Source organism: Numenius arquata, chromosome 25, assembly GCF_964106895.1.
Source record: "Numenius arquata chromosome 25, bNumArq3.hap1.1, whole genome shotgun sequence".
Taxonomy (NCBI): Eukaryota; Metazoa; Chordata; class Aves; order Charadriiformes; family Scolopacidae; genus Numenius; species Numenius arquata.
In genome coordinates this window covers 3,618,828-3,632,509 of record NC_133600.1, presented here as the reverse complement: position 1 = coordinate 3,632,509, position 13,682 = coordinate 3,618,828, and the positions used below count along the sequence as shown (strand labels likewise).

Here is a 13,682-nt window from a genome sequence, read left to right as displayed (position 1 = left end):
CACTGTTGATAATGTCTCTCTGAAGCGGCCAGCTGTGGCTCTTCTCACTTTGATGCCAACAATAGGCAAAAGACATCCCCCCGCCCCAGTGTGCTATTTAAAGAAAAAGAAAAAAAAAGAAAAAAAAGAAAAAAAGGCTTGTTCTATTTAAAAAGAGCAAGAGAAGGAATAGTATTTGAAATGAGGTGTTCCCATCCCACCTCCCTCCTGCCTAGGACTAAAAGGTGATAATCACTACTAATTACAGGATTTTCCTTCATGAATAGGAGTTTGAGTTTCAGGATTTAGATGCAATTAAAAAGGGATTTATACACCATTTTTTTTATTTGTTTATTTTATCTTTTATAAAGTATTTCTAACATGTCCAAACTGCGCTGCTGCTGCTGCTGCTAGAATCTCTTGTGATCTGAGAAGGTTTTAAGATTAAATTCTTCTTAAGAGCCAATAAAAATAATAATAATATCAACCACAATAAACTAAAGCTAAATTGGATATAGTCATGATAGGCTGGAATGACACTGGGTGAGGAAATAGAGACTTGATACCTGGCTAAAAGAGCTCATGTGGTAATGGGCATGGTCTTGAAATTATTGGTTAAGGGTTTACCTTGTGTATTATTGCAGATCAGATCACGCCATGGTCCAAAATAACGAAGAGTCTCCTAACAGGGAGTTTCCGAGGTCAAAACGCAGAAGGGTCTTTATGGAGACCCACAAAAGCAGATGAGAATTAGGCGAGAGGAATTGTGCCACCAGCACAGGGTGTATGAAGGTTTCTAGTCTGAGCCAATTATCCAGATTTCACCTGTAGTCAGTGGAAAGAAAGACACAGTTCCAGCGGGCCAGTCAGCTACACAACTCACCTGGCTTTCAGAAGTCTCATTGGATGCTTCTCTGTATCCCTGGGGACACAGATACTATCAAACTGCTGGCCCAGAGTGATTACAGGAAAGAACAGGTTCGAAGTCCCGTGTATGAAGAGGTGTCTGTCTCAGTGGTGGTGTTTGAGAGCTCCGTGCAGGGGAGGCTGCTCCGAGAGCCTGGCAGTTCTCATGGCTCATCACAACAGGGATGTCTGTGTGTGGCACCCATGCAGGGAGCTGTGTGGCCTTGTTTCAGCTGGCATGGAAGGGAAACATTTTTGGCCTTTTCTATGAGGCTTTGAATCTTGCCTGAAAGGGCTGAGATGCTTATTCCACTTGGGTGGATGAAACCAGGTTGAATCACTGAGACCTGACTTACACCTCACTCCAGCTCTGGAGTCCTCAGCACAGGAAGGACATGGACCTGTTGGAGCGGGACCAGAGGAGGCCACAGAGGTGCTGGGAGGGCTGGAGCCCCTCTGCTGTGAGGACAGGCTGAGAGAGTTGGGGGGGTTCAGCCTGGAGAAGAGAAGGCTCCGGGGAGACCTTCGAGCCCCTTCCTGTCCCTAAAGGGGCTCCAGGAAAGCTGGGGAGGGACTCTTGATGAGGGAGGGGAGCCCCAGGATGAGGGGGAAGGGTTTGACACTGAAAGAGGGGAGATTGAGCTGAGATGTGGGGAAGAACTTCTTTGCTGTGAGGGTGGGGAGAGCCTGGCCCAGGTTGCCCAGAGAAGCTGTGGCTGCCCCATCCCTGGAGGGGTTCAAGGCCAGGTTGGAGGGGGCTTGGAGCAAGCTGGTCTGGTGGGAGGTGTCCCTGCCCAGGGCAGGGGTGTTGGAACTGGGTGGCCTTCAAGGTCCCTTCCAACCCAAACCATTCTATGATTCTACGATTCTATTTTTCTCCAAGCATCAGTGAGTCACCACGTGCAGGTCCAGGCTTTGCCCCGGAGAGGACATCTCTCTGCTTGTCCAGGGTCTACAGCCACAGCTGGTTTGCCCCCTTGAAACGGGGCGCTTTGTAGCTCTCCTCTTAATTTTGAAAGCTTCAGGCTTCCACCTTGATGGCTCTGTTTTCATCCAAATCGCCAGCTGCTTGGCTCAAGATAGAGCACCGTGTGAGGACGGAGTGTCTCTGTGTGCTCTCCCGTGTTACAAAGGGGAAGGAAGGGCGAACAAAGCGCCGCGGAGCTGTGTGGGCTCAGCTTTAGCAGCCTCCGAGTACGCAGAGCCGCTGCTGTTGGTACAGGACAAATCGTCACGGTTGAATTTACCAGAATTAAAAATTTTCCCCTATTTCACACAGTGGTGGCCTGTCAGGAGTTACAAAAGGCAGCGGTTGCGGTGCTGAGGGGATAATCTGTTTTCCCCTCTGCTCGAGCTTCTCGTCGCTCTGCTGTTTTCAAGCGCAGGGACTTTTAAATGGTTCAGCAGGCGTTTGAAACAGCGCAAAGCGCTCGCTGGGCCGGCTTAGGTCCTGCTTCTGCTGCTGCCAGAGTCAAGCACGGTATTTAGTCACCCAGAATCAGGTTCTGCAGCCCCAGGTCCTGCTGAGAGCATTTCTACTATTTTTTTTTTCAAGGCTCTCTGGAAAACCTCAACTCATCGAGAGACCGAAGATGAAAACAGGCCAGGGCTAAACCCGTAATAGCCAAGCTAGTTGAAATCAATTAAAATAAAAACCATAGAAAACGCAGAAATTGTGTGCCTAGGACCTCAGGAAATAAAGCTTCAAAATATATTAAAATGTGACTAATTTAACGAATAATTTAGCCCGTAGTCTGCTCCTGGGTTAAGTTTGGCTCATGTGTAATTTGACCATTAAACCCGAGCTGCTGGTTGCTCAGCCCGTCCCTCCATGGAGAAGTGGAACGGTTGCTAAGCTTTTCGCTTTCAATGCCATTTAGAGGTTAGAAGGAAGTAATTTCACTCGCGCCATAGATTTAACAAATAGCCATGAGGTCAAAACAATCATTGATATTTTAAAATGTAGGAATTTTAATACCTTTTTAGATTAGTCTTGATAAATTATATTTTTTTTTAATGGAAAAGGAGGGAGGCAGAAGCAGCGGGCGGTGGTACAGCTGCCCCTGCAGTGCCGTTTCCCAGGCGCTGGAGTTTAGGGAGGGAGAGTTGGGTGACAGTTTTGAAGGGTTACGTTAGCGTTTCCGTGGGTGGGGGAGCGCCCTCTCCGTGTTTGGGGTGTCCTCAGCTCTGAAATTCTAGTTCAAAACCAAAGCAAAGCAAACAAACGACTTCGCTGTGTTTCTGCAGAAGGATTTCTCAAGGGTATCAGGAAATGGAAATGGATACAAAAAGCCACCCCCCCAAAAAAATACAAAACAAAACAAAAAAAAAATCAAAACTATATATATATGTGTATATATATGTATATCTCTCTATAGAGGGCACTTTGCAGGAACACTGTGCTGTACTGATCTCGAAATCTCTGCCTGCCTGTGTCTCTTACACCTTTTGCATCGCTGTTCTCTTTGTTTTAGGGGAAAAAATTAGATTACACCTTGTCAAATTAAAATAACAAAAATAAAATAGCAAAGCCTGTGGTTAATGTTACAGAGCTGCTTGAAAAACAATTGGGTTCAGATTGTTCTGTATTCAATCCTGTAAAAAACAACAGAAAAAAAAAAAAGAATTCCAAAAGACCAGAGATGTTCAGCCAGCCTGTCACTCAACTAATGGGGTTTTTTTAAGTGGAAAAGTAACAATGATTGGGAAGGTAATGGATTTCCTCCAGACCAAATCCAAGCCTTGGTCTCATTCTTTATTTATCTACCTATTTACTTATTTATTTTTATTTACCGTGAAGGAAATTAGGAAGGAGATGGGCCTGAGGAGGGAAGTATCTCGTCCTCTGGAGGGACGGAGGTCGGAAATCCAAACCCGCAGAGCGTCTCGCCCCAGCGGAATGAGCTTGCAATTGGAATGGGAGAGGGAGAAGGCAGAGACGGCTGCACAGGCAGCACAGGGGCAGGGACGGACCAGCTTTTGGGAGGGGAGGACAGGTGTAATCTAAGCTTCACTAATAATGTAGAGGCTGCACATTATTTTGGCACCCTTTCCCCTACCCCCTCCTCATTTTGGAGCAAGACGGAATGACTCCTGTCTCACCAAAATGGCCAATAATGTCCGCCTTCTCACCTCATTTGGAGCAGCAGCTTGCTGAGTGTCAAAATGTTTAATACCATTTGGTTTTGTTTGGTGCTTTCAACCAGTCACTTCACTTTCTTTTGTTCCCGTTTTCAATTAATTTCTTCTTTAAGATATGAAATATGTTTACCTTTTAGTTGGTTTAATGTGAATCGGGGTTTGAAGCGACGGGTTCTTGTCTAGTACGTTCTCCTTTCCCCACCTCGCTCCTCCTCCGACATTGTTCTCCCTGAGCTAATCTGGAAGGGGCTTAAAAACTGGAACCAGTGGGTTTCTTCAGAACAAACTGGTTGGTTGGTCCTCAGATTTCTCTCACTAGCAGCGTCCTGGGAGCGCATTTTAAGGATGGATTCTGGTGTTGCAAAAGTCAACCCTGGATCTCCCACTTGTCTCTTCCGATCAGGTCTGTAAATCTGTCCCTTTCCAAAACGTCTCTCACCTTTGTGGACACCAGCTCTCTTTTTGACCGAGTGGCGGTGGTGGTGGGGAACCGTAGCGATGTTGATTGGTACCTTCTGGTTGGAAAGAATAACGCACCGAAAATGCCACTCACAGAACACAAACTGGGTTAACCTCTCAGCAACAAAACCAATTGGCTTGACACGGGTGTGAAAAGTTATGGATCTGTTCAGCTTCTAATGAAAGTGATGTTAAGCAGAATTTGCCTGTGTGAAATACTCACCCAACAGACGATATTAAACAGACTCATAACTAACTGCACTTCAGAAATCTTTCTGTGCCTCAGAAATCGAAGTAATTTTCATTTGCCTCGCATCCCAAACGTCCAGCTCCGGTTCTAAAACCTGGTTCTATCAGTAACAAGCTGTATCCTTGTTTGAAAAAAGCTCCTGAGAGTTTTTTGGCCATTGAAAATGTGTGTTTGTGTGTGCCTGCTTGTGTGTGTATATGGGGAGATGTTGCACATGGAGCATGCACATCTGTGTACGCATGCAAGGTTGGCTTCGTAAAGCAGGTCTGACAAAGCTGTCATGGAAACCAAACATCCCTGAAACTCAGGGAAGGTGCTTCTTGAAACCAGAAATTGGTAAAAGTATTAGATAAGTGTCTATAAAGTAGAGCCCTGACTGCCCCATCCCAACTTTTCCTTCCTAGGGAGGGCAGTTCTTTCTGGTCCTTTGAATGTCTTATATAGCAAAATGGAAGGAATCTCTTCACCGCTTTTTTTTTTTTTTACATGTAAAATTTCGCTCTTTCAGCTGCTATTTGTGAAACCCAGCTGGACCCAGAGCTGAAATTGCTCTTGGTTCAATCTCTAGCTGCACTTCAAGCTTTCTTCCCACCGGCGCTCTCCTCCTCCTAGGCCCTGACCTACACGCTGACCCGGAGATTCTCAGCTTGACAAATCTCATGTCAGCAGCCAAATCAGAGCGGGAGAGCAATTAAAATAAACAGCAGCACGATGGTTCTGGGTACCCAGAGACGAGCCCTTTAAGTATTTCCTCTTACAGTAAAGGCGGCTGTCACAGCCCTGAGCCATCGCAGGGATGTATCCAGGGACTCTCCGAGGTCTCCAACGTTTAATGTTGGAGTTGTTTTCACATCCTAGGCTGGTGTGTGGATGTCTGTATATTTGTGCGCACACGGGAGCGTGTAGCTTTTTTTAAACCAGGATGCACAACAGAAGTGCTACTGCCCGGTCTGGCCTTGCATTGGCCTGTCGTTAACCTGCTCCAAATTCTCCCAGGTGTGCCGGTCGCTCCCCCTTAGTTAAGCGTGACAAATACCATTAAAACAGCCCAAAAAGTGGTGCTGCCCCGAGACCCCGCGAAGCTGATCTGAACCCCTGGGTGCTGCGGGGAGGGTGGGCAGAATTGCTTGGCGGTTTCCAGCGTGCTCGGCTCCAGCTCCGTGGCCCCGAGCTTGTGTTTTGTGAGTGGATCTCCCCCATCCCTGCCCAAAACCACGCAGGCAGCAGCAGCCTCTTCCCTTCAGACTCCGATTCTCAGCACTCCACCATACATCAAATGATGCTTTTTGGTTATTCAATTCTGGTTTGTTCTACCTTTTTTTCTTTCTTTCTTTCTTTCTTTCTTTTTTTTTTTTTCTTTTTTCTTTTCTCTTTTAGTTCGCTTTTATTTCTTTGTGATTAGCCTCGGTTTGAATTAATTGTCTTGTTCTGTTTCCATGACAACTCAGTGTTTGCATCCCACCTGCCGTTGTTTGTTGCTGTTGATGCTGTTTGCTGACCGGATCTTGTCCGGCGTATGTCTCCCCATTTCTCCTCACCTCTTCCCACCTTGCCTCCCCTCTCCAGAAGGTTACATACAGCCCCTCCTCAGAAGAGTCATCCCCACCCCAGATCTGTCTGCATGTTGACCCCACTTGTTTCTTTTCAAGTTCTCTCCATCTTGTCTCAGATTGTGACCGGTGTGGTCTTCACATGGCTCCATTTTCTGAAATGCGGTACCTCCTGAAGCAGACAGTGGGAAGAAGGATGGAGTAGACATCTAGGGCTGATAGTCTCCCGTAGCGGCGTGGCAGGAGGGGGCGAGGAGCATGTTGCCCGCTCTCTTGGGCCAGTGCTGGTGCCTGAGGTTGTGCAGATCCCGTGGTACCCTCCTTACGCCTTTCCCTAAGCAGAAAGTCACCTTCTAGTGTTAGTGCCCAGGTGAGTTTGGGGTCTCTCCCCCCAGACCCCGCTCCTCTCCCCAGCTACACTGGAGGCGAGGGCACGCTCTCCGTTCTCCTCCCAAATCCACGCATGCAGGAATTCTCCTCTGACATCTCTAAGCTCCTCATGCCGCAAATCTGGAAGTCTTCTCTTCCTTGCCTCTCAGTGCTGGTTCCTGGGCACTGGTAGCCGTGCAGAAAAGGATCCGATAGCACCGTGGGAAGAGCACACCTTTCTGTGAAGACATCTCCTTGTCAGCTGGTGGGAGGAGGCAGAGGCTGGATTTGGCTTTTATTCAGCAAAGCCCCGCTAAATGGGAAACAGCCACTACCTCTCCTGGCAGCGCCCTCCCCATCTGAGGACATCCGTAATGTTGAGCGGCAGCCAGGGAAGTGGGCTGAAGAGAAAATACTAGAAAAACCCAAGGCATCAGTTCTGGGGGACATCTGAAGACACTGGGACTTGGCGGGGGGCTATGGCAGGCTGAGCTCTGATGGCCTTTGCACTGCTTTTGCATGGATGCCACGGCCACTGATTTTGTAGAGAGGTTGTTCAGAGAGGTTACCTGGGGGTGGGACAGCAGGGACAGATATTTTTCAGGCCCCCAGCACTCCTAACTCTCCTGCCCCCTCACTCCCCACCCGAGGGGAGTTGACTGCATGGCTGAAGCTGGAGGAATCCCGCGCTCCTTTTCTCCTCAGGCTGCTGCTGTGCCTGCATCTTCCCGGGCTCTGTATCCTTTGGTCTGTGCTTGCGGATGGGACCTTGCCCTCAGCTCCCTCCCCAGGGCCCCTCCGATCCACATCCCTTCCTCCTTCGTCCGTTCTCCTGCTTTCACCCCGAAGGAAGAGCACCCACCTCGGCCAGTCCAGCCCAGTTTAGTTCAGAAAATGGAGCCAAGGAAACCGCACCCTCCCCTTTGCGTCCATGTTCTTATCGTGTAAGGTCTGGAAGCTGCATCCACCTCTCTGCTAAGGAGATGCACAGAACATGTCACTGTTTTCTCAACGTTAAAGTTTCATTACCTTGTTTTTCTTATTAATTCTATTCTATTTATTATTCCGCCAGGGCTGAGATGTGACAATGTGAGCCACCACATTGGGTCACATCAGCTAGAAAAAGTATGCAGCATTAAAGTGGGTTTCCCCCTCCCCTCCCTCTCTTTCTCTCTCTTCTTTCTCCCTTCCCCTCCTTGTTCTCCTTCTTCTTGTCTTCCTTTCTTTCTCTGTCGCTCTCTTTCTATTCAGTATCCATGTGGGCATTTGCTAGCCGCCCATAAATTAAATTTCTCTGCATTTTCCTCTCTCTTTCTATCTTTTTCTCTCTCTCTTTTTTACCTATTTTGCATGATGTTTGTGACTCTGAGAGCTGCATCTATCGATGGAACCGTGTCAGATCTTAAAGAGGCTTCGTTAGGGTTTCTATACCCGAAAACCACAAAAATTTCATTAGAGTTTCTCATCTTTTCCACACTCTTTCTCGCTCCAGGGGGACTGCCTCCCCCTGGACGGTTCTCACACGCAGACACTTAACTAAATTCTGTCCCGCTCCGGGGGCTCCCTCTCCTTCCTTTTTTTATATTTTTGCCTCTTTGACTTTTCAAGTGGTGTCTCACTGGCCTTTGGCGATGTGATACTTCTCTCTTTGTTGAATTCTCTGGGTCCAACAAGGCAAAATCTTGAGAAGTTTCCATCTCCATCCCGGCCTTCTCCTCGCCACCAGCCCACCTCTGCAGCATCCCCGGGGCACGGGGCGGCCGGCGGGAGAGGGCCCCTCTCCGGAGACGGAGGAGGCACCTGGACCCTTTCAGGCCGTGGTGGTGGAGGGGCTGCTCCTTTTGCCGGGGGAGAAGGTGACGTGGGACTGGGACTCCACTGGAAAAGGGGAGGAGCAGGATCCCGGGGCGCGGAGTGGGGAGCTGGGGGCCCCAGTGGCTGTGGAGGAGATTTTTCGACGCTCGCCATGCCAGCTCTTGCCAGTAAAGATGAGAAATTGCTAATAAATTTTTGTGTATTTATCTGTGCTGTGATGGGTCTAATCTTGATCAATGGAACCCTGTTGCTATGAAATATCGCTTTTATGTCTATATTCTATATATTGTTTGTGAAGTAAAAATTTATTTGAAGTTTAATTTTTTTGGTTTTTAGTTTTTGAGTTTTTAATTTATTTGTTTTTTGTTTTGTTTTTAATGAAGGAAGAAAATAAGTGATGACAAACCCCATCTATATTTAAATTATCTTTTGCTCTTTTTTCTTTTTCTCCCTTCTTTTTCTTTTCTTTCTTTCTTTTTTTGTTTTGTTTTGGTTTCGGTTTGGTTTTTTTGTTTTGTTTTGTTTTGTTTTGTTTTTTTGTTACCTCTGTGCGTCTCGTCCACAGTTCGCCGTGTGGCCCCTCGCTTCTCCATCTTACCCGTCAGCCATGAAATCATGCCCGGCGGCAACGTCAACATCACCTGCGTGGCCGTGGGCTCACCCATGCCCTACGTCAAGTGGATGCAGGGAGCGGAGGACCTGACGCCTGAAGATGACATGCCCGTGGGCCGTAATGTCTTGGAGCTCACGGATGTCAAGGACTCAGCCAACTACACGTGTGTGGCCATGTCCAGTCTGGGAGTCATAGAAGCCGTTGCTCAGATCACGGTGAAATGTAAGAGAGTGTGAACACGCCTGCGTGAGCGAGTGCGTGGGTTCCCCGGCTGCATGTTTCTAGGAGCGTGCATGCACAAGCGTGTGAGCTGCTGCACGGGTGTATATTTGTGCAAGGCACGTGCTGTGTGCACGGTAAGGGAGCGTCTGCGCATGTGTGCAAAGCAAATGTGGGCACGTGTCGTGTTTGTGCATGTGAGCCTCTGTGGAAACGTGATCGTGCCTGTCAGCCTCCACCGCTGCACGAGTGGGAATGTCACCGTGTGACTGCGGGTCCCCGTTTCTGCTTGTGTCCTTGTGTGTCTGCACGGGGTGAGCCTGTGGCTGGTCTGCACGGGAGGAGCGTGGGGACACAATTGTGCATGTAAAAAGGTCGTCGTGCATGAGCGTGTGTGTGGGTGTGCATGGGAGAAGGAGCAACGTGGCTGTATGGGCATGTGGTGCCTGACTGCATGTATGTAAGTCCGTGTTGTGACCGGCCTGTACACGCGTAGGTGTATGAGCATGGGCAGGAAGACAGACTTGTGCACCGCGAGTGCCACATGCTGGGATCTGTGCATGCGTCTTTGGGGATCCCACACACAAAGACGTTCACAGCGAAGGGGAGGCTGGTGGCTTGAGATCTTTCCTCGCTTTAGGACAACTGAGCTGTTTGTTCTGAAGAAGGCTGTGATTCACACCCCTGCATGCTCGTTTCTGCCCTGGGCTATGAGGCTGGCCGGGCAGTTTGCAAGGAGCCTTGGATGGCTTGAAGCCTGCATGCCATCCCCTTCCAAGGTTAGAGATTCAGCCAAGGCCCTGAGGATCTCTGGCATGTGTGCCCTTGCAGTAGAGCCTAGTTCCGGCATCTTAGTGGCCGTTGTTGCCTCAGCAAGAGGGGGAATAACCCCAGCTTCCAGCTAGAGATTCCCAAGAGGAGCACGGGTGCAATCTTCAATCTATTCTGTCCTCAGCAGGGGAGTATTAAAACCCAAGCGGGATGCCCCTGTGGTTGGGTGAGTGGAGAGCTCTTTGTATGAGCTGGTGTCTGCTCCGAGTGATGGCGTTGCCCACGAGGGGTCTGGGGGGAGACGGGGTGGGAAAGGATGCGGGTGGGTGCGGGAGAGGAGAAGGAATACTTTGGAGAAGGGGAGGGCTAAAGAAAAGCAATCCTGTTGTATTGGTGCATGCAACTAAGGAAGGTCTGACAATAGAAATGAGTAGGGACTAGTGAGTCTTGACACGACGCTCATCCTGAGCTTTTGCACAGGGAGTGGGCTCACATGGTAGCAGAAGGATGCCTGGGGCTGGACTGAGGTGCTCTGTATTTTCCTGAGTATTTTCTTCCTTCCCCTTTTCCCCTGTCTTATTCTATCAATTTAAAAAGCCGCTGTGTAAGATTCATTGCTTCTGCTTCCAACTGTCTTGTCTCCTCAGATGGGGAATCTTGCCCTGCTGGTGCCTTCTGCCTTTTGTCATTTTATTTGTATTCTATTCCCCGGTATGTTCCTGCGTGTAAGCATCTGTGATCTTTCCCAGTCAGAAGATGAAAGGAGGAGTTAGAGCTTTAGAGGTGCTCAAGTCTAGAGAAGAGGGTTGGAAAGATTCTAGAGTGTGTAGTGAGGGAAACACATGAAGCTTCTGTTAAAGGTCTCTTGACATTTAGCGCAGATCCAGCAAGCTCCAAAGGTAGTTTTCTGGGTGAGGGACAGGGGAGATGAGTATTAAACGCACGTTTGTGGCTTGAGAGGAGGCACTCCAAGTATTTATAGTTTTCTAGTTCTGGAGAGCGCAGCCCGCACTGAACGCGGGGAGGTTCAGCAGTGCCGGAGCCGGGCTGCCAGCGCTGTTTCAGAAGATCTGATTACGTGCTCGGAAGGAGCTTCTGCGAAACTGCTTTTTCTTAACTGAGCCGGCGGATGTGCAGCTGAAATCTGTGCTAATGATTCCAGATGTTTAGCTGAACACTTTCCTTTTGATGGAGCAGTTTAAGGAGGATAATAGAGTGTATAACTAGGTTCATAATATTTCAGCGGCACTTTACTGAACTGCCGCGCTGTGATGGGTACTGTGCCTCTGGCTCCTGCAGCCCTAACTAGCCCAATTAGGCACCGTTTCAGCATATGTGTTTTTTTTTAAAATGTCTGTTCTTCCTGATTCTCAGCACTCCCCAAGGCTCCTGGGACACCAGTGGTGACAGAGACAACAGCAACAAGTATCACCATCACCTGGGACTCTGGAAATCCAGACCCTGTGTCCTACTATGTCATTGAATACAAGTCTAAAAGCCAGGATGGACCGTATCAGATCAAAGAGGACATCACCACCACACGCTACAGCATTGGGGGGCTCAGCCCCAACTCTGAGTACGAGATCTGGGTCTCTGCAGTCAACAGCATCGGGCAGGGTCCTCCCAGCGAGTCAGTGGTCACTCGCACTGGGGAACAAGCTCCAGCCAGTGCCCCCCGTAACGTGCAGGGTCGAATGCTGAGCAGCACCACCATGATCATCCAGTGGGAGGAACCTGTGGAGCCCAACGGGCAGATCCGTGGCTATCGTGTGTATTACACCATGGAGCCTGATCAGCCTGTCAGCAACTGGCAGAAGCATAACGTGGACGACAGCCTCTTGACCACGGTGGGGAGCCTTCTCGAGGACGAGACCTACACAGTCCGGGTCCTGGCCTTCACCTCCGTGGGAGACGGGCCCCTTTCCGACCCCATCCAGGTTAAGACACAGCAAGGAGGTGAGCGCCTGTGTCACTGCCTTTGTGTAGGGAGAGGTGTTGGCTTGTAGCATTATCCAGCTGTGGCTGCCATGTCACTGGAGCATTTTTTTTCTTTATTGGTTCGATTTGGTTAGAATAGAAATAATTTCCCATGAGGAGGTTTGGTCCAGTGGCTGGAGCCAGAGGGCCCAGTGCATGATTTCTGGTCTGTTTTTTCTGGGAAAGGTTGTTGCTTAAACAGTTGAGGCAAGCAATTATGCAAAGAATCCATTTCTGCTGTGCCGTGTTTCAAAGTGAGGTATCTTACTGCTTCCAGTTTCTAAACGTCTTTAATAGACCTAAAAACACTCACTGCTCAGGCAATGGTGAAGCTTAACTCTTCCTAAAGTACCCAGAAACTACCTTCTCAGAGATGAGTGGGGAATTAGCTTTATTTTGCCTTTTTCTAAAAAGGGAGCAAAACAAAGCCCAAATTGTCACAGCAGATGTGTTGAGCTGAGAAAAATGGGAGGTTTTATCATGGGTTGTCACCCAGCATGCTTTCGGGTGCTCTGCTTATGGCCTGGGGTGCTCATGAGGAAACCCTGTGTCCTTAATGGGCTGCTCATGGGCTTCCCACTTCCAGAATCTTCTAATGCTGGGGATGAGTGGGAAGGGCTGTATCCTGCACTGCCAAGAAAGAGGCATATGATCCAGTAGGACTCTTCCATCTCCAGCAGCTCTGGATGTGCTCGAGTCCTGCGGCGGGATTTAACCCTCCACTGCTTTAAAGGAAGGGCCTGCCCTCTGTAACGTGGCATTTTGCTGCTGACCTGCTTTTCACACACAGGCTTTGAAGGAAACAGGGCAGGTGTCTGCTCATTCGTCAAGTTAATGTGGTTTCTCCTGTCTCTCATCTTGCCTCCTCTGCCCCATCCGCTCCTTCTCTGTGTCAGTTCCTGGGCAACCGATGAACTTCCGAGCAGAAGCCAAGACGGAGACGAGCATCGTGTTGTCATGGAGCCCTCCCCGCCAGGAGATCATAGTGAAGTATGAGCTCCTCTATAAGGAAGGAGACCACGGCCGGGAGGTGAGTCCAGAGAGGAGCAGCACAAACGGTTGGGGCCCCGAGGAGCATCCCCGACCCTCCATTCCCCGAGGTGGTTGAGAGAGGGGAGTAGGGCAGGTGTCTCTGGGCAGGGCTCGCCTCCGCTCCCTTTTTGTTTGTTTTTATTTTTTTTCTTCCCCCTCGCCCATCTCAGGTGCCGAAGAACTTCGAGCCAACGACCTCCTTCACTTTGGAAGGCCTGAAGCCCAACACTGAGTATGTCTTCCGGCTGGCTGCCCGCTCGGCTCTGGGCCTGGGGGCCTTCACCCCGGAGGTCAGAGAGCGCACCTTGCAGTCTAGTAGGTGTCTCTCCTTTTCCCACCCTTCTCTGAGGGGAAGACAGTCAGGGAGCCAGAGATGGTGGGCACAGGGGTACGGAGCTGTGGGGCGGACATTGGCGGTTCTGCAACCTTTCACACTTCTGGGGTTCCTCTGCGGGGAGGACAGCGGGAGGGGGGACACCTCTGGGACATTCTGCCTTCTCCCTTCGCTGCCCCAGGTAGCTGAGATGTGAAATGGGGCTGGTGCATGCTCGGGGGGGGGGGGGGGGCGGTGGGAGGCCGCTTAGCACCATCCGCTTGTGGG

General features: G+C 49.6%; 1 protein-coding gene across 3 annotated transcripts in view; it reads left to right on the top strand.

Annotated features, from left to right (window-relative positions):
• PTPRS (protein tyrosine phosphatase receptor type S) overlaps positions 1-13,682 on the top strand; it is a 100,305-nt gene that overhangs the window by 42,443 nt on the left and 44,180 nt on the right. For all 3 annotated transcript variants that reach the window (XM_074163559.1, XM_074163560.1, XM_074163558.1), the window contains 4 exons: positions 9,035-9,304; positions 11,447-12,028; positions 12,946-13,079; positions 13,252-13,396. In XM_074163559.1, coding sequence (XP_074019660.1) covers positions 9,035-9,304; positions 11,447-12,028; positions 12,946-13,079; positions 13,252-13,396 — 1,131 coding nt within the window. The remainder of the gene's footprint in view (positions 1-9,034; positions 9,305-11,446; positions 12,029-12,945; positions 13,080-13,251; positions 13,397-13,682) is intronic.